Raw genomic sequence first — 27528 nt, forward strand, 5'->3', positions numbered from 1 at the left:
ATATCCTGAAAACCTGACCTGGCTACGGCTCTCGAGGACTGGAATTGCCTACCCCTGCCTTATGGCAAAACAGGGAGTCTTCCACCCCCCCCCCCCCCCACCCCCAAGCAGGAATCTTCTTCAGGGCAACACAGCTGTGACTGGAAGACGTTGTATTGACAGTATTGATAAAACTGGTGGAAGGTCAGCATAGAACAGGGGTCTCAAAGTCCCTCCTTGAGGGCCGCAATCCAGTCAGGTTTTCAGGATTTCCCCAATGAATATGCATGAGATCTATGGGCATGCAGTGCTTTCAATGCATATTCATTGGGGAAATCCTGAAAACCCGACTGGATTGCGGCCCTCAGGGAGGGACTTTGAGACCCCTGGCATAGAAGTTACCACTCTTTACTCTTCATTTCAGAGATCTGGCTGCCGATATTATTTTAAGACAACCAACCTAACCCACATCATAGAGTTGCTCTCTACAGTCTGGGAACTTATCCTTCTACTACTTATTAGGTGCCATTGATTCATGGTTGCGTCCTAGCGACTTTATGAATTACAGATCTAAAAAGAAATCAGTTTTGTGCTAGTCTGCTAAGGTCCTCCAGTGTTATCCCCTTGGTTGTTTTCAATGTGTCCTGACATCCGATTGTAGGTTGCCTTCTTTGCCTGGTTCCTTCAATCTTCCCATACACAATGTTCTCTCTCTTTCTCTCTTTCTCTCTTTCTCTCTCTCTCTCTCTCTCTCTCTCTCTCTTTCTCTCTTTCTCTCTTTCTCTCTTTCTCTCTTTCTCTCTTTCTCTCTTTCTCTCTTTCTCTCTTTCTCTCTTTCTCTCTTTCTCTCTTTCTCTCTTTCTCTCTTTCTCTCTTTCTCTCTTTCTCTCTTTCTCTCTTTCTCTCTTTCTCTCTCTCTCTTTCTCTCTCTCTCTTTCTCTCTTTCTCTTTCTCTCTCTCTCTTTCTCTCTCTCTCTCTTTCTCTCTCTCTCTCTTTCTCTCTCTCTCTCTTTCTCTCTCTCTCTTTCTCTCTCTCTCTTTCTCTCTCTCTCTTTCTCTCTCTCTCTTTCTCTCTCTCTCTTTCTCTCTCTCTCTTTCTCTCTCTCTCTTTCTCTCTCTCTCTTTCTCTCTCTCTCTCTTTCTCTCTCTCTCTTTCTCTCTCTTTCTCTTTCTCTCTCTCTTTCTCTCTCTCTCTCTTTCTCTCTCTCTCTCTTTCTCTCTTTCTCTCTCTCTCTTACGGTGTGACAAAATGAGATGGCCGTTACTTCATCATTTGGGCTTTGAGTGACATAGCTGGTTTGATCGCTTCCAGAATCAATTTGTTAGTTCTTCTGGCAGCAGTCCACGACCTGTATAAAATCCTTCTCCAGCACCAAAGCTCAAATAAGTCAGTCTTCTTTCTGTCTTGTTTCCGTAGCGTCCAGCTTTCACATCTGTAATTGACTACTGAGAAAATGAGTGCGTGGACAAGTCTGATCGTGTCGCCCCATTGTTCAATCTGTTGCACAGGTGCACTCTTAAATGATTGTGCCTTACATTTTTAAGCGTTACATACTGGTCAGCCGCTGTACTTAGCATCTGCTACTATATCTTATACACCTCCACGAACTCTGCATTCTTTGGATTCGAATAGGTTAGTCTTACCTTCACCAAGAATAGCTCACTACGAGTCTACTCGTGCATGTGCCTTTTTTTTCTCTCTCTCCATTTTTCTTGGAATAGCTGGCCTATAAATATTCACTCTTAAACTTTCATTTTCCAAAGTTCAAAACATTATTGAAGGCATTATGTTCAAAAAGCTTAATTACTGTCGTAGCTACTGCTGGACACAGTTATTTTATTTTGTGTTAGATTTTGAATTATTGATTTTTATTGTGCGAATGTTCTGTGCGTTTACCTTTTTTAATTCCGGCGTTCTTTTCTTCTGTTTTATGGATTTGTAAGCCGCTGTGACATTTAACAATCAACAGGACATCAAGTGTGTAATAAACATAAATATTTCCTTGCCTTTGAATACTCTGTTGAGAGCCTTCTTCTACCACTGTCACTTATTTTTATAGTACTACTAGACAGACTGTTCCCAAATGCACGGGAGAGGATCCCAGCTACACAGAGCTTACAATCTATTCAAGGCAGATAAACAGAACAAATAAGGGAGTTTCATTTATTGTAAGATTTGCCATACTGGGACAGACCAAAGGTCCACCAAGCCCAGTATCCTGTTTCCAACAGTTGCCAACCCAGGTCCCAAGTACCTGGCAGAAACCCAGAGTAGCAACATTTCAGAGCTGAGATTGTGATGTCATAATGCCTCATTCCACCAATGCCTAAAAGCCAAACTCATCAGTGATGTCACAATGGCTTGATTGTCCTATATGTGGCTCACATAAGAACATAAGAATTGCTGTTCTAGGACAGACCGAAGGTCCATCAAGCCCAGTGGCCAACCCAGGTCACAAGTACCTGGCAGAAACCCAAAGAGTAGCAGCATTTCAGAGCTGAGATTGTGATGTCATAATGCCTCATTCCACCAATGGCTAAAAGCCAAATTCATCAGTGATGTCACAATGGCTTGATTGTCCTATATGTGGCTCACATAAGAACATAAGAATTGCTGTTCTAGGACAGACCGAAGGTCCATCAAGCCCCGTGGCCAACCCAGGTCTCAAGTACCTAGCTATATCTAAAGTAGTAAATGGAAATGATTAAAGCAGCATAGATATTTAAATGGGCAAATAAGGGGTTAAGATTTAAAACCAGTTTTGAATTGTATTCGGAGCCAATGATACGAGAGAGATCATTTAGGAGAAGAACCAGTTTTATCTTTCATTAATACTCTCTTAAGCTGTACCTCCCTTTGCTTATTCTGACATCCAGTAGAGCCAGCAGATGGGAGTGGAGGGAAGGAGGAGAATTGATGCCCCACTGCAAAGACAGCTGTGATATGAAGGCGGGCAAGGAGGCCAGTTGAAAAATAACAAAAGGGGGGGAGGGAAGTCTTTTCAACCTTCCTCCAACAAACACATTTTTTTTCACCATGGATGTCTATTTTTTTCTCCAATCAATTTTTAAAACTTAAAATACCTAAATTTTTGTTTTTATTTTGGTGAACAGTTTCAATATCCTGTCTTGCATAAAAGAACAAAATCAACGCGGTACACAAAGTATGATCCTTGTGGAATATGGATCATTTAATTGCTAACAAAATGACAGATTTCCCCAGCACAGCTGGTAGCTAATTACAGTCCCCTTCTGAGATTACAGACTTAGCAAGCCCCTGAAGTTTCAGTTGTAATTAGCAATTTTTTTATAAATTATGAATTCTGTTTGGGAACATCCATAACGCCTCTCAAATTCATCTGTTGCGCCTGTAGGAAAGTGTAAGTCGATTTCCTGTCTCACCTTGGAATGGGCTCATAAAGCTGTCATTAACCAGTGCTGATGATTCATTTCAGCAGGCTGAATTGACAAAAGAGAGAGGGGGGAGGATGGGGTTTACAGAGCCCGCCCTGGAATACTGCTATAACCTCTGTGCTAAGGAGAATAGTCGGAGAATGAGCAAGCCTGAACTTTGAAGGTAGGCGGTGCAAAGATTAATATGAAAGATAAACAAGAGAAAAGTTGTAGAGTGTAACACTACCCAATGCTTTTAAAACTAAATAATCTTTGATGGTAATTGCCCAACATAAGAACAAAGGGATAACCGTACTGATTCAGACCAATGGTCCATCTAGCCCATTCTCCTATTTCCAGCAGTAGATAATCCTGACAGAAACCCAAATAGCAGCATTATATGCTACTGATTCAAGGGCAAGCAGTAGCTTCCCCCATGTCTGTCTCAATTGCAGACTATGGTCTTTTCTTCCAGGAATGTGTTCAAGCCCGTTGTTTTTTTTTTTACCCAGCTATGCAACTGCTATTACTGTGCTGTCACCATATAGTTTGAATGTAATCCGCCTTGAACCACAAGGTAATGGCGGAATAGAAATCACTAATGTAATGTAATGTAATATAGCCTGTGCTGCTGGTCAGTCGATGACTTTCTCAGCAGACATGTGGTATATTCAACAGAAAGCTAAACCTTAGCATACCAACCCACACATAGACAATCCTTATAATTTTCTGAAATATATTATGAGTAAATAAGGTAGATATACTTGCAATTGGTGAATCTCCTAGATGTTGCAGCTGGAGAAGAAGATGTAGATTTGAAGAAACAGTGAATGGGCAGAGATAAGGAAAAGGTTAGGCATAGAGGTGCTCCAAGTTTCAGAGTTGAAATGCTGGGTTATTCTTGCATGTGGTTGGATAGCTTAAGGTGAAATACTGGTGCTTTTACTGGGGCTACAGTCACATGCTTAAGATGGAGGCATAAGAGTGACTGGGGTTGAGGACAAAAGATTCTCAGGGAGTACCCAGAAAGCAGTGATGGAAGAGAAGAGCCCAATAGGGACAGAGCTTGGCAACAGGTAACAGAGAAAGGTCATACCTTTACAGACCTATCAGAGCAAAAGGTTGTAGAGATGACTAGGAAGTACCGCAGTGAGACAAGAGACCCAAGCTGAGAGGAGAGGAAAAAGAAGGGGGCCGTAGGAGAAAGACCAATAGAACAAAGCTTATACAGATAAGCGGGAGTGTCTGCAGCAGTGGTGTACCAAGGAAGGGGGGGGGGGCGAACCACACCAGGTGCATGCTCCAAGGGGGTGCACAGCCGACCAGGTCTGGAAGCTCCCGCGCTGCTGAAAATGGCACCTCAGCGCAGCTGCTGTATTTATTCCAGAGCAGAGTCGGCAGCTGCGCTGAAGTGCACGAAGGTCCTGTGATGACTACTTCTGCTGCCTCTGCTCCGGAAGAGGTAAGTGATGTCGGAGGGAGGCTGGGCCGGCAGACGCAGGGAGTTGTGGCAGGGTCCCGCGATGACTGCGGCTGTGGTCCACCCCCTCCGACGTCGCTTACCTCTTCTGGAGCAGAGGGAGCAGAAGTAGTCATCGCGGGACCTTGCCGCAACTCCCTGTGTCTGCTAGCCCAGCCCCCCTCCGACGTCACTTACCTCTTCCGGAGCAGAGGCAGCAAAAGTAGTCATCGCGGGACCTTGCTGATTTCGATGGAGAGAGAAAGGAGCATAGCAGGGTGGTGGAAGAAGAGAAAGGTGGTCAGGGTGGTAAGGAAGGGTGTGGAGGGTGAGAAAGGGGGTCAGGGTGGTATGGAAGCATGGTGAAAGGAGAGAAAGGGGTCAGGGTGGTATGGAAGCGTGGTGAAGGGTGAGAAAGGGGGCAGGGAAGTGGGGGGAAGGGAGAGGAGAGAGTGAAATGCCAGACCATGGGAGTGTGGGAGAGATGGAAGGGGGAGGCATAAAGTTTCTGGAAGGTGAATAGAAGGAGAGAAGATGCCATATAGAAGGGGCAGAGAGAGGGTAGACAGTGGATTAAAGGAAGAGAGTGACAAGAAGATGAGGAAAGCAGAAACCAGAGAAGACAAGGTAGAAAAAAATTCTATTTTTTTTCTTTAGGGGAGATGCATCACTGTTTCTGTGGTGTTGCATTGTATGCAGAGTCCAGCTTCTTGGTGCTTCAGTTTAATCTTTGTCTACGTATTTTTATTTTATCTCCCCATTTACAAAACTACAACATTTTTTAGCGTTGGCATCTGAGCTGTTACCACCATGGCTAAAAACTACACTACAGTTTTGTAAAAGGGGGAGGGGTTAGTTTGTGATTACATATTAGGCGAAGGTGTTTTCTGTGTTCGAAAGATATGATTTTCTGTTAGGATTGACTGCAGGATTGATCTGGCTTGTTTAGTCTGGCTTGTTTAGTTTTACAATGGGTGTATTGATGTACTGCTCACTGCAGTATGTAAGATGCTGCCTTTTCCTAGGTACACTCTTGTGTGACATGTGGATTGTTACTAAAAATCATGTTTTTAGTACAGATTGGGGGGGGGGTCAAAAAAATGATGGGCCCCAGGTGTCACATATGCTAGGTATGCCACTGGTCTGCAATATGCATGAAATGGTATGGTGGCCATATTAGTCCATTCTTCAAGGTAAAAATAGACTAACTTAATGTAGTTTGATTTAGCTTTCAAAGGTAACCCCTTCTTCCTCAGATCTATAGTCACTACATCTAATTTTATAGTGATTTGCTTTAGTTGTTTTGAATTGGCACCATCAAAGATATTTATAGTGTGGATAGAATCCCAACATCCTCCTCAATAAAGACAGAGGCAAATAATTTTAGTCTTTCTTTCTTTCTTTTTTTTTTTTTTAACCATTAACTTGATGTTCCTGAGAACACCTTTTAATACCTTAATCATCTAGCACGCCAACTGATTTCCCTAATGGGAATGTACTACTAAAAGTTTATAACACTGTCACTGTAGAAAGCTTATTTTCAGAGTCTTTTAGCCTGCTTATCTTTCCTCATTCGGGTCTGCATTCTAATTTTGAAAAATGCCCTTTTGACCTCAACTGCTTTCTTCAGCTGAATATTAAACAACTTTGGTGGTAGTTTGGTCTTACTTAACTTTTTAATGCACAGAATATATTTTATCTGAGCTTCCAAAATGGTATTTTTATGTCCATGCTTCATACTATGCTTTTAATCCTGGCAAATGCTGCTTTTTAATTTTCTTGCTAACTAATCTGATCATTTTTGTGTTTGTCCCTTTTTAAAATTAAATGATATAGCAGTAGTTTTTCTTAGATTTTCTCCTTTCTTATTAATGATACTATTGTCAAGAGGCTCCACCATTATTGCCCATGGAACCAGGCCCTAAGCTGCATTCTGAACTAGATCTACAGTAAAGTAGTCCCTGACTCATTGGTTCCAGGACCTGCTGTTCCATGAAAGTCATTTATGGCAACTAGGAATTTTACCTCCCAACCATGTTCTGATGAAACACAACCCAATCAATACTGAAGTAATTGAAATCTTATTCCAGCTCAACAAAAATTAGCAATTCAGCAGGGCTCTTTCTGAGCTTGTCTCCAGTCACTAGGTGTTTTCAATGATAACTGTGACTTTTTCCTATGAACATTGCCTCAACTATATCCAAGATGCAGAAGTACCAATTCAGGAATTGAACTGCGGACCCTTTGCATGGCAGCATGTAGCCCTGCCACTAAGTAACAGGGCTGACTCTCTTTTTATTAGCTAATGTTAAAATTATATTATTTGTATAGAGCAGTGGTTCTTAAACCTGTCCTGTGGGACCCCCCAGCCAGTTGGGGTTTCAAGATATCCATTAGAGAATGACACGGTGACAAAATTCATCACCGTTCCCGTCCCCGCAGAAAACAGCGGAAAATAATCCCGCATTTTCTAGTTTCTATTTCAACCTCGGTCCTTCTACACCAGCATTCTTCAAAGCAAAGCTGGGCCCATTCATACTCTGATTCTTATGTGAGCCAAGGATAATGAAGCCATTGTGATGATGTGATTGGCTCTTAGGCACTGGTGGAATGAGGCATTATGACATCACAATATCTGCTCTGGATACCAGAGACTGTCATTCTGTAGTGTCTGTTTCAACCTCAGTCCTTCTACACCAGCATTCTTCAAAGCAAAGCTAGCGGGTCAGTGGTTGTGGCCATTCATACTCTGATTCTTATGTGAGCCAAGGATAATGAAGCCATTGTGACATCACTGATGTGATTGGCTCTTAGGCACTGGTGGAATGAGGCATTATGACATCACAATATCTGCTCTGGATACCAGAGACTGTCATTCTGTAGTGTCTGTTTCAACCTCAGTCCTTCTACACCAGCATTCTTCAAAGCAAAGCTTGCGGGTCAGTGGTTGTGGCCATTCATATTCTGATTCTTCCCTCTCTCCTTAAAGAATGACATGAAGATGGTTTCCCGCGGGGACGGGAACGGTGATGAATTTTGTCACCGTGTCATTCTCTAATATCCATAATGAATATACATGAGGCAGATTTGCCTTTGCCGCACCTCTGATATGTAAATTTGTGTCGGGCAAGAGGGCACCTGCGCATGCCCTCCTGCCTGACCAGAGGAAGCAGCGGGGCCGGGCTAGGGCAGGATTACTGGCAGGACAGGGACGTGGCGGGGATGGGCGGGCCTGGGGGCAGATCTAGGGGTCCAGATTTTACACATGTAAAATCTGGCAACTCTAGTATAGAGCATACCAGAAACATGCATCGCTGTACAAAGCATATGAGATATTCCCTGTAGCTTACAGTTTGATTAAAACAGAAAGATAAACAGGTAGGCTTAGAGTTAACAGGAGGCCATGATTGAGGGGGGAGGACAGAAGTAGGTGGACTATAGCAAAAGGTAATTGGATAATGGCACAAAGAAATGAGGCTTCATAGTTTAAATTTTTTTTTTTTTTTAAAGCAAGCAATTTGGTAGTTTTAATTCTCTGTCTTTAAGAAGTTCTTAGTAATATTCTCAGTCCCCGGTTTCCTATGGCACATCTGGGTAGATTCTAGGGCAACAGAAAGTTCTGCAGCAGTCATGTATATTTGCATGCATTTGAATTTTTTTGCATATTAAATAGTGAAAAATTATTTTGAATAATGAAAAGCTTTGCTTGGGATCTGATTATTTGATTTTCCACTTATGGAAATATAATGGATAGGAAATTTCGGGTATTGATGTAGAGAAGAGGCAGAGAAGTTGGAAATTTTGGAGAGAAAGCGGGAAGACACCTCCCTGCCCCTCCCCCCTCTCCACCACCACAACCTCCCATTCTCAAACAAGAGTAGACTGAGAATGGAGAGACAAGGCGGAAGAGAGATTGCTGTGCTAAATTTATTTGAAAATTTATTTTGCGCCATGATCAGAACATCAGAATAGCCTTACTGGGTCAGACCAAAGCTCAGTAGCCCATTCTCACATGGGCCAATCCAAGTCCCTAGTACCTGGCCAAAACTCAAGGAGTAGCAACATTCCATGCTACCGATCCAGGGCAAGCAGTGGCTTCCCCCATGTTTTTCTCCATAACAGACTATGGACTTTTCCTCCTGGAATTGTCCAAAGCTTTCTTAAAACCAGCTACGCTATCCGCTCTTACCACAACCTCTGGCAACGCGTTCCAGAGCTTAACTATTCTCCGTGTGAGAAAATTGGAACGCTACTGGGCTGATCTTTGCCAGGATACCAAAGACAAGCCTGAATAGAGCATGAACACCCACAGAAGTGAGATTTCAGAAGAACAGAGAACATGGTCTACACCCAACTTTTGTATTCCCACAAACAAACGGCTCCTTTTCTTAAGCTGCGCTCGAGGTTTATGGCAAGGGCCGGCGCGGTAAATGCTCCGACGCTCATAGAATTCCTAAGAGCAGTGGAGCACTTAAACCTCGGCATCCCATGCTAAAAATCTCTATCGCAGCTTGATAGAAGGGATGGAAAGGCAGTAGAATGAGGAGGGCCACCAAGGGGTTCTTAGACAACCCCGCGAAAGACAAAGGCGCGCGCCTCCGTCTCGCGCTCAGTTGTTGGCGCGCACCGAAGAAAATTACAGTTTTTAGGGGCTCCGACGGGGGGTTTTGTTGGGGAGCCCCCCCAGTTTACTTAATAGAGATCGCGCCGGTGTTGTGGGGGGTTTGGGGGGTTGTAACCCTCCACATTTTACTGTAAACTTCCCTTTTTCCCTAAAAACAGGGAAAAAGTGACATTTTCAGTAAAATGTGGGGGGTTACAACCCCCCAAACCCCCCACAACGCCCCCACAATGCGGCGCGATCTCTATTAAGTAAAGTGGGGAGGTTCCCCCTTACGCCCCCCCGTCAGAGCCCTAAAAACAGTAATTTTCTGTGGCGCGCACCTCCGCGCTGCGCTCAATTGTCTGCGTACACCTTTGTCCCGGCGCGCTTTTGACCTGACACCCACCAAGGTGATGGCCTAATCAATATTTTGCCCCGTATGCCATCAATAACTAGCAAACTTGGGGAGAGAGCATGGAAAGAAGTTGGTTCCCCTCAACCATAACGGTATTTTGCTGCTCTAACCCTCAAAAAAAGTTCAATAATATAAGCAGTATACTGGGTTTCCCCGAAAATAAGCCCTACCCCAAAAATAAGCCCTAGCATGATTTTCGGGGTAGGTCTTAATATGAGCCCTAGTCATAAAGAGCTACACTTCCCCCCCCACCCCCGCTGACCATCCATCCTTCCCTCCCAACCGCTACCCGCCGACCGCGACCATAGATACGTTCCGGCAGAGGAGCGTTGGACCAGCAGCACTCGCAGGCTGCTTCGCGGCCTTCTCGCTGGGGCCTTCTGTATACTGCGTTATTCATGATGTCATCAGTACACAGAAGGCCCCAGCGAGAAGGCTGCGAAGCAGCCTGATGGTCCGACGCTCCTCTGCCGGAAAGTATTTATGGTCCCGGTCGGCGGAGATCGGTTGGAAGGGAAGAATGGCGGGTCAGCGGGGGTTTGACTGCGCGGTGGGGGCAGCGGCGGTTGCTCAAGGTTTCTGCTGCACAGGGGGATGGGAGGGAGGGATAGAAAGATGTTGCACATGTGGGGGAGAGAAAGGAAAGAGGAAGGGATAGATGATCATGTACATGAGAAAAATAAGCCCTAGTGCCTTTTTTGGGCCCCAAATGAATATAAGACAGTGTCTTATTTTGGGGGAAACACGGTAATCTGTTAGAACAAAATTGGAGACCTAGGAATAAAATCCAAAGAAGCCGTTTCAACTTGGCTGCTTCTTCCTGTTGCTCCCTTCTTCGATGGTATACCAGTGTCCCTTTCCTAGACCTAATAAATTATTTCTTACAGTTTTGCCTTTTTAATTCTAGAATTAATGATGGAATCCCTTTATTAGGCAAGAGAGTGTGGCGCAGTGGTTAGAGCTTCAGCCTCGGCACCCTGAGGTTGTGGGTTCAAATCCCACGCTGCTCCTTGTGACCCTGGGCAAGTCACTTAATCCTCCACTGCCCCAGGTACATTAGATAGTGAGTCTGCCGGGACAGATAGGGAAATGCTTGAAGAACCTGTATGTAAACCGCTTTGAGTGTGGTTTTAAAACTACAAAAAGGCAGTATACAAGTCCCCTGATGTTATAATGCCTGAGAGAAACCCAAATAGTAGCAACATTCCAGAGCTCACATTGTGATGTCATAATGCCTCATTCCACCAGTGCCTAAGAGCCAACTTCATCAGTGATGTCATAATGGCTTCACTGTTCTATACTTGGCTCACTTCTGATATTATTGGAGGAGAATATGGTGCAGTGGTTAGAGCTACAGCCTCAACACCCTGAGGCTGTGGGTTCAAACCCCGCGCTGCTCCTTGTGACCCTGGGCAAGTCACTTAATCCTCCACTGCCCCAGGTACATTAGATAGATTTTGAGCCCACCAGGACAGAGAGGGAAAATGCTTGAAGTACCTCTATGTATCTGCTTTGAGTGTGGTTGTAAAACTGCAAAAAAGGTCCCTTTCCCTCCCCCTCCCCTTTTTATTATAACAATGCTCCCTATTATGAAGATGTGCTTTCTTACATCCTGCTCTGCAATCGATATCTTAGTGTGAGGAACCACCGGAATCTGCTTTTCACCAGGAGGAGCCCTGCAATCTCCTGAGAAAACAATAAAAATCAGATATTTTTGTTACACAACACATTTGTTTCCCTAGAAGAGTGGCTCTGGTCACACAAGCGGAGTTGAGTCCAGGCAGTACCAGGATAAGGTTAAAGATTTATCAGGACAGATCAGTGGCAGGCACAACTGGGATTTCCTCCATCTGTTGGATTAATGGATAACCAGACCCTGAAAAGCAGGAAGGAGGCAGGGAGACACAGAAGGGAGAGCAGAGGAACAAACATTAGGATCCAGAGAAGAGAGGAAGACTTTCCTTCCCATAAGGGAGAGAGCAAGAAATGTTAAAGCGCACATTAATACCCTTTCTGTGGTAACGTTTTGTTTGCTTTTTTCCTTGATTTGAACTCTATTGCAAGCCAGAGAGCGAGAGACCAAAATTAATTATGGTATAGAATTCAGGGGTAGGCAATTCCGGTCCTCGAGAGCCGGAGCCAGGTCAGGTTTTCAGGATATCCACAATAAATATGCACGAGATAGATTTGCATCTCAAGGAGGCAGTGCATGCAAATCCATCTCATACATATTCATTGTGGATATCCTGAAAACCTGACCTGGCTCCGGCTCTCGAGGACCGGAATTGCCTACCCCTGGTATAGATTAAAACTATATGTGGCAGGGCATTCTTGGTGGTTCTTTTTCCCTGTTACGCCCGTTAAGACTTGCCCTTGCTCCCTCTGATTCTGTATTTTCACTCTTATCTTTCTCATCGCCTGTGTTGACTTTCCCCTCTCGCAGATGAATAACGCCACTGACGGGACAGCTCTTCCCTCGGAAAACAGCACGCTGCCCAGAGACGTTTTTCACACTTCACTCTCCCCTCTCATGGACTCCCTGCCCCCGGACCCTGGGGAAACGGCTCGGCTGATGGTCAGCCAAAATGCTTCCCAGGAGGGGCAGCACTTCTTAACCACAGCTGCAGCTCGGGGCATCTCCGGCCTCTTTGTGTGGTCCGCGCTAATTCTCACCTGTCACCAGGTAAGCAAGGGAAGATGGCAAAGACCAGTCAAAGTCTTATCGTATGTGTGCTGCAGACGAGGCTCTGGGCAGATTTGTTGTACTACTAATAACACAGCCTCTGGGTTCATATGGCGCTTCTGTCCCAAGCACTGTACAGACAAGTTGTGTGAATAACTTGCATAATAAGGGGAGCTGTGGTAGATTTATTTGTGCATTTCTGCCTGTGTGTCTGGTATCTCTACAAAAATAATAGATGTAAGGGATAGAAGAAAAGGGCATGACTGCAGTAAAAGACCATTGAACCCTAATTCTGAATTTAAAATCCCAACGTATACATTTGACATGAAATAACGAAAGCTGGTCTTTCTTTTTTTTTTTCCTGTTCCAGCAGTGCCCTCCTTTCTTCCCTCCCCCAAGTACAAATATTTCAAATTTCTTCAATTTTATTAATGCTTTCAGAGGATGGAAAAGGGGGAGTTACAGAAATATGGTTCTGTTTCATTGGCGTTAGGGAGGGGACGGGTGATGTCTCTAGCTGTCGCAGACCTGGAGATGTTGGCTCATAAAACAGACTTTGCCCTTGTGTCTGCTGACAGGCTAATGTCCCCTCTGGTGTTTCTACTGCCTGACTCTAACTGAAATACGAGTCGCTCAATGACTCGGAAGACTGCTAGTAATGCCTGTTGACCGTGGATTCTTGGAGAGTTATTGGCCTCTCAGGACAAGGGGCATTTATCGAATAACACGCAGACCTTACAAGCATCCTTTCTTTTTAATATCTTTTGGGGAGGCTTAATCATCCTGATATAGGTCCAAGTATGTTCATGGGTAATTCCGTGTTAAACTTGTCCAATCTCAAGGAGGGTCCCCACTCGACATCTTCCACGGATACAAAAACATGGCCCAAATAAAAGGGCCCCTAACTAGGGTTACCAGATGTATGGATTTCCCCAGACGGCTTTTCAAAAACCGGCGCTTTGTCTGGGCTTTGAAAAGAAATCGCGTCGGGAGGGGGCATGTGCGGATCCAACGTGGTGATGTCTACGCGTCGCATCTGCGCAGGCACAGATGGCTTCCTGCCGGAACAGCCAGCAGGGGGTGGGGCTGGGGGCAAGGTGGAGGGCGGAGCTGGGGCATAATGGGCGGGGATGGGTAGAACTGGGTGGGCCTGGGGGCAGGACTAGCGGTCTGGGTTTTACTGAGGTAAAATCTGCTAACCCTACCCTAGACCTAGTTAAGACCGTGCCTCAAAACTTTGGATATTGTCATTAGAGGTCCCAATCAATTTTCTGAGATGGTCAAGTGACATGGAATGACCCATATGTTCCTGTGTTCCTAATGGGGGCAAGGCATTAATTCTCCTTCCCTTCCCCTACACCCCCACCCCTATGCCCAAGCAGACTGTTTTTTCAGACAAATATGCCAGTGTATTTTTGGCAGAAACTGAATCTTCCCCCCTTCTCTCCACCATAGTCACTTTCCGCCAACCCCATGTTGCCTGACAACACATAGGCCCTCTCCGGGCCTATTATAAGAAATCCTGATAATGTGCAAGATGCACAGGGCAGGGGCGGGGCACCGCCATTTTGAAGAGGGTAGGCCCAGAGGCAAGAGGGAGTAGACGTCCCTTCTGCCTGTTTTCAGAAGGGGGGGGGGCAGTATTGAGTAGGAGGGTTGGACACCAAGCCCCACAGGGTCAGGTCAGTAGGCCCACTGAACCTACAAGCAATTTAGTTGGGGGAGGGATACTGATTAATGAGTTGGCTCCTATCCACTTTACTAGAGTTTTTTCAGGTTCACTTTATAAATTTTTGTTTTTGGCTACCCTTTGTATTGGTTATCTTATTATTGTACTCGCTATCTCCCCCCCCCCCCCCCGCCCTCTTAACAAAACCGCGCAAGAGGGTTTTAGCGCTGACCGTCAAGCTGAATGCTCTGTGCTACTTCAACAAGCATAGAATTTCTATGAGCGTTAGAGCAGCGCGCTGGCTGATGCTAAAAATCTCTTCCGTGGTTTTGTAAAAAGGGTGGGGGGGTGGGGTATGGTTTTTGATATGATTTGATTTATACACCGCCGCTCCCACTGGGGGGGGGGGGGGGGGCGTGGAGAGCAAGCCATTTTAATACATAAAAATAAACAATTCTTATAGCTTCCGATTTGATAGCTCAGAATGCCCACATGGCCTGTCTCCTGACAGGTGATTTGCATAGTGTAATGAATTACTGGTATCGTAATATTGTTACTTTTTGGTTTTTTTCTTTGCAGATCTACCTGCACTTAAGCAATTACACTGTTCCCAATGAGCAACGATACATCATTCGGATCCTCTTCATTGTTCCCATCTACGCTTTCGACTCTTGGCTCAGCCTCTTGCTCATTGGCAACGACCAGTATTATGTGTATTTTAACTCTGTACGAGACTGCTACGAAGGTAAGGGTGGCACGACTCTCTCCGATACGAGAACTTCGGGGCTGGAATCGAAGCTGAGAGATGGGAGGGTCTTTCTGGGATGAAGTAGAGAGTATAGAAAAGGGTCTTTGGGGGGGGAGGGGAAATGAGAGGGATGGTATGGAAAAAGGGTTTAGAGCAGTGTATCGCAAACTGCGTGCCCTGGCAGATTCCAGGTGTGCCGCGAGACGCTGGCTGACTGCTTACAGGATGTGCTTCAGTCAGCCGGCGCCTGCGTCTCTCTTCCACGCCGGCGTCTTGCGGCACACCTGGAATCTGCCCCCACTCAGCTGGCGGTGGACAGTGGGCCTTTTATTTTGTTGTCTTGACTAGTTTAAATTAATATTCAGACGTAAATGGCCATAGGCTAACGGATAACGATAGGACTGTTGTTTATGAGGTTTTGTTTACGTCTAAATATTGGGATGCAACTGGACGTTGCCCCTGTCATCGCCAGCTTGAAACTTGGTGCTAACTGGTCGTTATCAGTGGCATTAACCAGTTAAGTACCACTGAAAATGACCAGCTAGCCACAAACAAGTGAGTTAATTGGTTGGGAATGCCCACTGACCTGTTAACTCGCTCTAAATATTGTCCAGAAGAAAATATAAATTTAGGCGTTTTTCAGTGGGTTTAAGGGTACATAAAAACAGATAGGGATGGGCAGGAGTACACAGCAGTCTGCCTCTGGGTATCTTTTCCAGTGATGTCAAATATGTGCATTTGTGTCGTTTTGAGAGTTGTTTAGAAAAAGGCACCAAAACGGACTGAAAACAGCCCAGGGGAGGGCTGATTTGTGGTATGTACTTAACCCTTTCAGGACCAAGGGACATATTTGTCCCATAACTTTAAAATCCTATAAATTTTGATTGGGATAGTCTACAGTTCTAAATTTGATATGTACGGATTCCATAGGATACTGCCTTTATGTAAACAAACTGGTTCCGACATTCATTCATTAGCGTCGTTGCTAGATTGACGAGAAGATTCACTTGCCACACTGTCCATAAGCCAGAAGTGTGATTTTTTTAAATAAAAATGATATTTCACAAAAAAAAATCAATTTTTTGGCATCTGCAAGCCCTTTTTACCATAAAAATGTCGTCAAAACCACAAAAATTGGCCTACGATCCTTATGGTCCTGAAAGGGTTAAGGGAGAAATTCTATATTTGGTGCCAAACTTTAGGCATTACTTCCATGCCAAATCTTAGAACATAAGAGCTGCCATACTGGGACAGACTGAAGGTTAGCCCAGCATCCCGTTTCCAACAGTGGGTCAACTTAGGTCCCAAGTACCTAGCTAGATCCCAAGTAGTAAAACAGATGTCATGTTGCTTATCCTAGGACTAAGCAGTGGATTTCCCCAAGCCATCTTAATAATAGCTTATGGATTTCTGTTTAAGGAAATTAGCCAAATCTCCTTTTTTTTTTTTTTTTTTTATCCTGCTAAGCTAACCACTTTCACTATTATCTGCTAATGAATTCCAGAGTTTAACAGTTGAGTGAAGAAATACTATTTTCTCTGGTTGGTTGTAAATCTACTACTTAGTAGTTTCATCACATGTCCCCTAGTCCTAGTATTTTTGGAAAGAGTAAACAAGAGATTCACATCTACTCCACTCACTATTATATAGAAACATAGAAGATGACGGCAGAAAAGGGCTACAGCCCATCAAGTCTGCCCACTCTGCTTACCCACCCCCTGTCTATGCCCTAATGACCCAATTTCCTTATCTTGACCCTCGTAGGGATCCCACATGGGTATCCCATTTATTCTTAAAGTCTGGTACGCTGTCTGCCTCGATCACCTGTACTGGAAGCTTGTTCCAATGATCAACCACTCTCTCTGTGAAGAAATACTTTCTGGTGTCGCCATGAAATTTTCCTCCCCTGAGATTGAGCGGGTGCCCTCTTGTGGCCGAGGGTCCCTTGAGAAAGAAAATATCATCTTCCACTTCAACACGTCCCGTGAGGTACTTAAATGTTTCGATCATGTCTCCCCTCTCCCTACGTTCCTCGAGAGTGTAGAGCTGTAATTTGTTCAGTCTCTCTTCGTACGAGAGACCCTTGAGCTGTCTCTTCTCCAGGCTGAAAAGCCCCTAGCCCCTTTCAACTTTCCTCATAGGGAAGTTGACCCATCCCTTTATCATTTTTGTGCCCCTCTCTGTAACCCTTCTACTTCTGCTATATTGGGGTGGAGAAGAATTCTAACAGATGTGAAGCACTGAAACCGAGCACAAATGGCATATCTGTGCAAAAACACATGTGCCATTTATAGAATAGCACCTCTCGCCAAGCTGAAGGCCTCTAAGATTAATGGCGGATTAAATTTACCAGATTTTTATTATTATTATATCGCATCTTTAGCCAAATATGGAGCTTATTGGATCGTTAATTCTAATCCTCAGGATCAACCAGCATGGTTTGAAATGGAACGCTTTTTATGTGCACCACTGTGCGTTTCCTGCTTCCTTACGGTGTCAGTACCTAGACACTTGAGAAAGTATTCCTTGTTGAGTGCAACGCAGCATGCTTTTCATCTTCTAGATGCAACAGCTGAGATCTCTGTTAGTGAAAGCCCGCTCATGTCCCTTTGGAATAACCCTAAAATTCAAAATAAAGGTAGATCCCTCTCATGGAAAAAGTGGCAACGGGCGGGAGTCGAGTTTGCTCATCAATTGATCTCCTCCACCTCAATCGTTCCTTTTGATATTTTTTGTTCTGCATATTCACTTCCATCCTCTATACATTCCCAATGGCTCATGCTTACTGGAATACTGTCTAAGGTACATATGCGCCATGACTTTATGACCTCTATCCACACTGTTCACCACTGGTCTACTCTGGCCTTAATGAAGGGTAGAGCGATATCTCTTTTTTATAGTATTCTAAGGGATCACTCTTTCACCTTTTCACCTCAATCAATGAACCAATGGGACTCGATTCTGCAGACTACGCTTTCTGATATAGATTGGGAACTTTTCTGGTCCTCCACAAACCGTCCTCTCCTATCTTCCAGAGTCTCGCAATCAATGTTCTTCGTTATGTGGAATGCAGTATGGACCCCATATCGCATGTGGAAAGAGAAGCTAAAACAAGACTCCACCTGCTGGAACTGTTTGAAAGAGTCTGGAACTCTTGATCACATGCTTTTTCATTGCACTATAGTCCACTCCTTCTGGATTCATATTTGGGACACTATAAAATCTATTACTAAGTGTTCAGAAGAGATTTCCATGGACATTGTAATTCTTCGTTCTCAACACCCTTGTTTCACACAAACAAACTGCCCACCTAAACTCATTGATGCCATGTTTGTAACAGCTCTTATGCATATTCTGAAAAATTGGAAATCATCCTCGCTACTTGACTACACCTTTTGGTGGAACTCTCTGAGCATGTATCACAAATTTGAATCTTATGCATATGAGAAAAACATGATTTCTCGACTCTCCACAAACATGGTGCAAAATAAATCACCTTGGTCATTCTTAGACTCATATGTTCATTCTAACCAGTAGACACTTCTGCCTTTCTATCTATCTATCTCTCTCTTTTTCTTTTTCTCCCTCTTTCTTTCCCTCTCTCTTATTTCACTCTCCCTGCTTTTCTGCCTTTCATATATCTTCTATTAGCAGTTACGCATACCCTAGATTCTTTTTATTAATCTGGTTGTAAGTAAATGATTATAGATATGGACTTTTTCTATACCATTGTGTCTTATTCAGATTTTGTGTGTTTGAACTGCTTTCTGTAAATTTCTTATAATATTCAATAAAAACTATTGAACTGAGAAAAAAAAAAAAAAGAATAGCACCTGAGGGGATAATTTATCAACAGGCACTAAGCGATCTAGTGTATGTTAATCATATTAGCATTTATTAAACACTAAGATGCCCATTATATTCCTATGGGCATCTTAACATTTAGCATGTGCTAATTTGCTTAACGCCCGTTAATTAATTCCTCCCCAAGTGTTTCTACACGGCTCTAGAAAGGGGTGTGTGGCCATGGGAGGGGCATAGGTGGGTCAAGGGCATTGCCTTAAAATGCACACATTTGTTATAGAATTTGAGGCATCTGTGCCCAACTTATGCACTGGGATTCATACCTGGCTTCAGTTGGTGCGACTCCTGGCGCCCGGGGCAATGGTGCCCCTCCCCCGCCGCACATGCCCGCCCCTTCCCCTGCGCCTCTTTTCATTTCCCCAGCACGAGCAGCATCGCGAACCTGCCGCCCGCGTCGGTGTTGGCTGTCTGATGTCACTTCCCGGTCTCGTGCCTAGAAAGTGCTATCGGAAGGAGAGTTGACGCCGACGTGGGCAGCAATTTCGCGATGCTGCTCGCACCAGGGAAATTACAGAGGTACGGGGGCAGGGGAGGGGCGTGTGCCTGGCAAGGGGGAGCAGAGAGGAGGGCGGGGGAGGGGTGCCCCATCCCGGGTGCCACTCGCCTTCGCGGTGCGCCGCTGTAACTTTGATACCAAACTAGAAATCTAGCATTGTAATAGTTGTTTCATCATGCACATTACACAATGCAAATCGCCGGTCAGGAGCCAGGGAATGGCTCAGGCAACAGTTTTAAATTTTAATGCTACCAGACTGATGGCTGAACAGATCTTCCGCCCCTCACCCTATAACTGGATTGTTTGTATGTATTAGGCTTTGGTATTTTGCTATCTCTTCTGAAAAATTTCTGAAACAAATTTTTATTTTTAAAGGCTGTTGTACTAATATTTTACTCTGTCCACAGCGTTTGTGATTTACAGTTTTCTCAGCCTCTGTTTTGAGTACCTGGGAGGAGAAAGTGCTATCATGTCAGAAATCAGAGGAAAGCCTGTCAAGTGAGTAAAAATACACAGAATCGTCTTTACCGGGTGCCTCCAGCCCTTCCTTTCCTTCCTCTCCTCCTTCTCAGAAGAAAGGTCCTTCTAGCCCTACTTCTAACAGTGACCAATTCAGGGATACGCTGTAGCTTTCCCCCAGTGTACTTTAATGGCAGATTATGGACTTTTCCTCCAGGAACGTGTCTGAACTTTTTTTTTTATACCCAAATATACAACAGTTTTGTTATGCTCTCTTTCCAGATCTAGTTGTCTTTATGGAACCTGCTGTCTGCAGGGAATGTCGTATTCCATTGGTTTCCTCAGATTTTGCAAGCAGGTGAGTGTGTATTGCTAGCAGCAGATCTATAAGGGAGAAAGATGTGGTCAAGTTCTGTAGACAGAATGCAAAGAAGCATTAGTTCTAAGCCTTGAGGTTCGTGCATTGAGCATTGATGTGGTTGGCTGATCGGACCCTGTTTGTTTCTTTACTTCACAGGCAACGCTGCAGTTTTGTATCGTGAAACCCATTATGGCACTGGTTACCATCGTCTTGCAGGCATATGGCAAATACCATGATGGAGACTTCAAGTGAGAGCTTGGTTAGGATATGCTGGCCAGGCGAGAGAGGGGGGACAGGTCTTCTATTTGGGGTTTGGATAAGGTTACCAGATGTTTGAATTTCCACGAACACGTCCTACTTTTGAGGACGTGTCTGGGGGTCTTAGACGGCTTTTCAAAACCCGGCACTTTGGCTGGGTTTTGAAAAGCTTTCCTCCACATCGCATCAGGCAGGAGGGCATCCGCGCATGCGTGGACGCCACACAAAGATATCGCATGCATGCTCGTGTGCATGTGAGGTCATCACATGGCATCCGCATGTGCGCAGATGTCCTGCTCAGCGATTGCAGGCAGCGGGGTAGGGCAGGATTGGAGGCGGAACTGGGGCGTGATGGAGCGGGGATGGGTAGAACTGGGCGTGTCTAAGGGTTCCAGATTTTCCAAACGGAAAATCCGGTAACCCTAGGTTTGGATGGCTTATTTTGGTTTTCAAGCCATAAGTACCTGGAAAAGTCTACCCAGAGATATTAGGACAGATTCTTCTCGTGCTACTTTTAGATGCCGGGTAAAAGCTTTCCTCCCTAGTGCTGAAGATGTAATATTACATACAGCTAGATAAACTCTATTTAAATCACTGTAAGAGCTCATTTGAGAGCACTCAAGGGCAAACAGTCTCCAAACTAAAACTACTGATGGGCTTCTTGGTATGCAAATCTCTCTCATTTATGTTCATTGTGGATATCCTGAAAACCTGGCCTGCCAATAGATCCCGAGGACCGGACATGGGCAGCCCTGATCTATATACTTTAATTTTGGGTACTCTTTCAGCTTATTTGGATGTGTATTGTGGTAGATGTAATATAATCACAACAGAGAAAAAATTATATGTTGTGATTTATAGTACATCTTGGGCAATAGCTGATTTTTATTTTATTTTGTTTTTCTTCATCTGGGATCCACTTTTCAGCCCTGATTTAGGAAAATTGTTTATTGTATATCGAAAGCTTCTATACCGCTACTAATAATAATAATAACTTTATTTTGTATACCACCATACTCAGGGAGTTCTAGGCGGTTCACATCAGTTAATTAAGGTTACAAACAATGAAGTCTTTGGAGTTAATAGTTTAGGAGTGTACAGGTCATTGAAGTTGGCAGAAATATACATGAGTGTACAGGAGGAAGGTAATATTTATTTACGGGCAAAAATAGGAGAGAAAAAAAAATACAGGTTCATGAAGTAACGGGTTAGGAGAAAACAATAAGAAGGAGTAGGTGGAGATTCATGTGCATTGATGGGAGTTGAAGAAGTGTAAGAGGGTGTGTTAAGGGTTCTGTCCGTGGAATAAGTGTGTTTTGAGTTTTTTCCTGAAGTCAAGATAATGGGGAGACAATTCAGAGCTTCTGTAAAGGTGTTACAATACAGAGTTAACGTTTTCTGAGATGGTTTTCAATACAGACATGTATACCATAGTCAATCATCCTACGTATATACACATTTAATACTAGTTCATACTAAATCCTACTTATTTGCACACATATTGGCAATATATAATTGTACTGATTGGATTGGATGGTTGTAAGTTAGCAAAAGAAAGTGAATCTATTTATGCTGGAATCTGGATTTATATTACCTTTACTAATTTTGTTTTCTATAAACGTAGTCATTTTTTTTAAATTAAAATAAGCTCAAATACAGCTCACTCTAACATACTGATGGGGCATTTTTTTTTTCTTCTCAGTGTTCACAGTGGATATCTCTACATCACCATCATATACAACTTTTCCGTCAGCCTGGCACTGTATGCACTTTTTCTCTTTTATTTTGCCACCAAGGATCTCCTGCGCCCCTTTGAACCTGTCCTCAAGTTCCTCACCATTAAGGCTGTGATCTTCCTCTCCTTCTGGCAAGGTGAGAACCCTGTGTGGCCAGGGCGGTGGCACCACTCTGTCCGTGCCCCCCTGCTACTTCTCGCCGACCCCCCCCCCTCCCCCATTCCATTATTTATTTATTTATCCCATCCTCCCAAAAAGCTCAGAATGGGGTACAAGAAGACGGTCACAAAATAAGGCCAGAGACATGATAAGATACATTCGTGAAGTGCACAGAAGAGGCAGAAAGGGCTGGAGTCTAATTGATGGAGTCATTTTACGGAGAAGAGTCTGTTGAAGAATAATAATAATAATCTTTATTCTTGTATACTGTCTAACCATAAGTTCTTGGCGGTTCAAAACAAAGAAGAGCTGTACAATCAATGAAACATACATATAAAACAGAGATACAACAATAATCAAGTTACAAACTTATCAAACATAAGTTTTTAATAACTTTCTTAAAGCATAATACTTAACCAGGAATTCCTTTTTCCTAACTGAAATGCAAAAGTCTTATCTAAAAATCTCCTGTAACGACAAGCCTTTAAAGATGGATACATGAACAAACAGTTATTTTGGGTATTTTTATTAGACTTATATAACTTAAATTGGGAGGATAGGTATCCTGGAGCCAAAGCAGATGCAACCAAATTTAAACAAAATTCTTGCTTGAAATGGCAACCAATGAAGTAGTTGATAGAACGGACTCACATGGTCACCTTTTTTATAACCCGAAAATCAAGCGCACTGCCGTATTTTGTATTTCTTGAATACGATTTAAGATTTTTTTATAAGATGCCAAGTAAATAATGTTGCAGTAATCGCGGGCGGATAGAATTTAAAGACTGAACCACTAATCTAAAAGATACTAAATCAAAATATTTTTTTGATGGTTCTAAGTTTCCAAAGAATCACAAAGCATCATTGACTGAAAAGGAGAGTCTTCTTCACTGCCTTTCGGAAAGTCATCAGTGAGTCTAGTCTTCGGGTATGTGCAGGCAGTTGGAGTGCTTGTGTGCAGTTTCCATTTGGAGAGATCTCCCTATGTGTGTGTGTGTGGGGGGGGGGGATGCTGAGTCGATTCTCCATTTCAGAGCGGAGGGAATGGTTGGGAGTGCTCTTCCTCCCTCCCCCCTCCCCCTAGTACAACTAAATCCTTGCCAGTGTGAGTGGCTTCGGCAGCATGCTCCTTGTACCAGCACTGGATTTCCCTCTGATGTCACTTCCTGGCCCCGTGATCCGGAAGTGATTCAGAGGGGAACCAGTCTGGTACGAGGAACAGACAGAAGTTGCTCGCGCTAGCAAAGATAATATAGAGGTACGGGGTGGGGGGGAGGGATGATGCAAGCGGAGAGGTGCCAGTGCCCCCACCGACTCGGCGTTCAGGACAGTCTGCACCCCCCTTACTATGCCACTGGCTCAGAACTCTTCTTCCCTTTCCTCTTTATTGCCATAGTGCAGGGGTCGGCAACTTTTTTTACAACAAAAAGCCCCAATTTATACAAAATTTTAGACCTACGATTTCCAAAGAGCTGCAAGGTGCAGCTTCTCTCCCCTCCAACCCCTCGCAGGCCTATGCACCTCTCATCCCTCTCCCCAACCCATAGCCAAGGTTGTCTCCCCTCTCCGGGCCCCCTCCCTTTAATCTCCCTCCCAACCCCCACGATCCCCCCTCCCTGCGGGCCTACCATAGTACCTAGTGATCCAGTGGAAGACTTTGTGGCAGAAGCACAGCCCTCTCGTTCCTGCCTCCTCGCGGCTGCCTTCTAAAATGGCTGTCACGACCTCTCGTGGCAGCCCGCGGTACTACAGGAAATGCCGTGAGCAAATGCGAGAGGTCTCAACAGCTATTTTAGAAGGCAGCCATGAGGAGGCTGAGGGCCGCGCTCCTGCCACAAAGACCCCCGCTAGACCACCAGGTACCTCGGTAGGCCGAGGGGGAATCGTAGAGCTGGAAAGGAGATTAAAGGGTCAGGGCCTGGCGAACCAGAGCTGCATGTAAATTGCGAGCTGCAGGTTGCCGACCCCTGCTATAGAGCTAGTCTGAAAATAAGTCAATGATAAAACTAAGACGACTTCAGTTACCTGAACCTAGTGACTTTGTGTAACTTACATACCTAGAAAAATTCAATATCCTAAATGACAACCAATCAGGCTTTTGCTCCAATCATAGCACCGAAACCATCATAGCCTCCCTCCTAGATCACATAGACACACTCTTCAGCCTGGGATCCAGTGCCCTGATTTTACAACTGGACCTGAGCAGTGCTTTCGATCTAGTTGACCACGACATTCTCCTAGACTGTCTTGCCTACATTGGCATCTCCGGCCAAGTCCTCAACTGGTTCAACGGGTTCCTACGGAACAGATCTTACAGGGTATTTAAAAACGACTCTCTCTCCTATTCCTGGGAAAAATCCTGCGGCGTGCCACAGGGCTCCCCCCTATCCCCCACCCTGTTCAATATTTACCTCACCTCCCTAGGAAACCTCCTGCAAAGCCTCAAGCTAAAATTCTTTATCTACGCAGACGACATTACCATAGTCATCCCACTAACCAGTTTCACTCAAGAACTCCTCAACTCCCTCACAAGCATACTTAGTCAGATAGAACTCTGGATGCTATCCTACAGATTAAAACTAAACCCAGACAAAACAAAATTCTTCCTAGCAACCCCCAAAGACAAAATCAAAGATACCACAATTCAAGTAAAAGGATCCATTTTCCCCCTCGAACAAACCTTAAAAATACTGGGAGTAACACTGGACAAACATCTATCCCTTGAGAAACACACTGATATCACAGTCAGGAAAAGTATCTCGATGCTATGGAAACTCCGCGCCATAAAAAAATACTTTGACGACACTTCCTTCCGCCTCTTAGTACAATCCTCCATCCTCAGCATACTGGACTACTGCAACATTATTTACTTGAGCTCCACAAAGAAAACCATCAGGAGACTAAGGATGATCCAGAACACTGCTGTCCACCTCATATTTGATCTGAAAAAATGGGACCCACATCACCCCTTTCTACCACAAACTCCATTGGCTCCCACTAGAATCCAAAATCATATTCAAATTTGCCTGTTTTTGCTACAAAACAATATCTGGTTTATCCCCAAGCTACATCACCCCTCACTTCACCCTAAACCACAACTATAAGAACTCCCGCAGAATTCAACTCTTCGCCTTCCCCTCCCTAAAACTATGCCACTCAAAAAAATTCCTTGACAAAACCTTCGCCTTCCAAGCCGCCAAACTAAACCCTTGGCTAGCCCAAATGGTCCTCAAGGTCCACAATTACCTCGACTTTAGAAAATTACTCAAAACTCACCTATTCCGAGACCAGGACCCTTAATGCCCCTTCTTCAATTCTCCTCCTCTCCCCAAATGAACTACTGCCCTCCCCTGTCTCCCTCCTCCCCCCCCCCCTACTTTCTCTTTGCTGTTCGCAATTCTATGATCAACTTGGTATGTAACCACCTGTAACTCTGTCTAACTAATGTGAACCGCCTAGAACTCTTCTGGGTATGGCAGTATACAAAAATAAAGTTATTATTATTATTTATTATTATTATTTAACCCTTGCCTTGGGTATAAATTTAGATTGTAAGAACCAAATATGAAGCTCTCTGTGCACTAGAGTTTATTAAAATTTGCTTTACTCCCCAGGCTTGCACAGGTCACAGTAATTTACAATATTAATGAAATAAAATGTAAATAAATGAGCTCCCATTAAATTATTTAGAACTCCTTTTAATAAATGACGCTAGAGGTATTTTGCGTGGGCCTGTATAGGGCTACCAGATTTTATTTTAGTAAAATCCCCTACACTTGCCCAGTTCCACCCATCCCTGCCCTGTTCTGCCCTCCCCCCCTGCTGCTTGCTCTTGGGCAGGAGGGCATCCACGCCTGTGCGGCTGCCCTCTTGCCCAACACGATTTCAAGGAAGCTTTTCAAAACTTGGACAAAGTGCCGGGTTTTGAAAAGCTGTCCGAACCCCCAAACATGTCCTCGAAAAGGAGGACATGTCCGGGGAAATCCGGATGTCTGCTAACCCTAGGCTCGTGAGGTAAATGCTCCGACGCTTAGAATTCCTGTGAGCGCCGGAGCATTTACCTCGCTAAAAACCTCTAGCGTGTGATGAAATGTCCGTGCTAACCCCGCTAGCATGGCTTGCTAAAAGGACCCCCTAGTTCTCTCACAGCAATAAAAGGCGTCAAAGACCGTAAAGTTTGTGTTTGTTTAAAAAAAAAATCTTTATATACCGCTTAACTAGCCAAAAGAGGATCAAAGCGGTTAACAATATAATTCAATCAAAGCTATGAAAAGAACTCCATTTAAATAGTAAAAAAGAAAAACCATACATTTCTAATACATAATATAACAATCTATAATGATAAAATAAAATTTTAATTAACTAAATTAAAGCAGATTGAAGTCCCAAATTCAAATCCCGTCAATGTAAGAAGGCCAATTGAAATTAATGTGCCTTTAAAATGTCTTCTTTTTTTTTTAATAAATCTTTATTAATTTTTTAAATATTAACAGTGCAATACACAGGTATAAGAACATATAACAAGTCAAGAAAAGCACATTCAACTTACAGATATTCAAAATCAATCATTTTATCCCACCCATTGATTAATCACTATGTAAATACTCTTTCAATAATCTACACTTATTTTAAAATAATGTCTTTTAAAATTTAGGAAAGATTCTTCCTTTCAATTCTACAGGTAAACTATTCCATAAAATTGGAACCAAATAGAAAAATGCGACAATTTGAGTCTTTGATTTATGAGGTATAGCTACTCTGTTATCATTCAATGATCTTGACTGCCGCGGAGCATAAAATGATACTAAATTAGTTTAGTGGTCTATGCGCCAACATCAAGATCTTAAACTTAATTCTAAATTCCATTGGTAACCAATGGAATTTCAAATCCAAGGGAGTCACATGATCTCTAATAGAGATTGACACGGTAGCGGTTACCCGCGGCTAGCCGCGTTTAGCCATGGGTAGAGAATGACACGATGACAAAATTAATCACCGTTCCCGTCCCCATGGATAACCGCGGGAAACCATCTTCATGTCATTCTTTAAAGAGAGAGAGAAGAATCAGAGTATGAATGGCCACAACCACTGACCCGCAAGCTTTGCTTTGAAGAATGCTGGTGTAGAAGGACTGAGGTTGAAACAGACACTACAGAATGACAGCCTCTGGTATCCAGAGCAGATATTGTGATGTCATAATGCCTCATTCCACCAGTGCCTAAGAGCCAATCACATCAGTGATGTCA

The 27528-nt window shown here is 43.9% G+C and overlaps 1 protein-coding gene across 3 annotated transcripts in view; it reads left to right on the plus strand.

Annotated features, from left to right (window-relative positions):
• Nucleotides 1–27528, plus strand: part of TMEM184A (transmembrane protein 184A) — a 48436-nt gene that overhangs the window by 13259 nt on the left and 7649 nt on the right. For 2 of the 3 annotated variants that reach the window (XM_033962550.1, XM_033962551.1), the window contains exons 2-7: nucleotides 12293–12532; nucleotides 14781–14946; nucleotides 19717–19807; nucleotides 20051–20126; nucleotides 20286–20377; nucleotides 22090–22259. In XM_033962550.1, the coding sequence (XP_033818441.1) occupies nucleotides 12293–12532; nucleotides 14781–14946; nucleotides 19717–19807; nucleotides 20051–20126; nucleotides 20286–20377; nucleotides 22090–22259 (835 nt within the window). Of the gene's footprint in view, nucleotides 1–11758; nucleotides 11868–12292; nucleotides 12533–14780; nucleotides 14947–19716; nucleotides 19808–20050; nucleotides 20127–20285; nucleotides 20378–22089; nucleotides 22260–27528 lie in introns of those variants that run through there. The other variant, XM_033962552.1, reaches the window with a different exon arrangement.

This window comes from Geotrypetes seraphini, chromosome 11 (genome assembly GCF_902459505.1).
Source record: "Geotrypetes seraphini chromosome 11, aGeoSer1.1, whole genome shotgun sequence".
Classification (NCBI taxonomy): domain Eukaryota; kingdom Metazoa; phylum Chordata; class Amphibia; order Gymnophiona; family Dermophiidae; genus Geotrypetes; species Geotrypetes seraphini.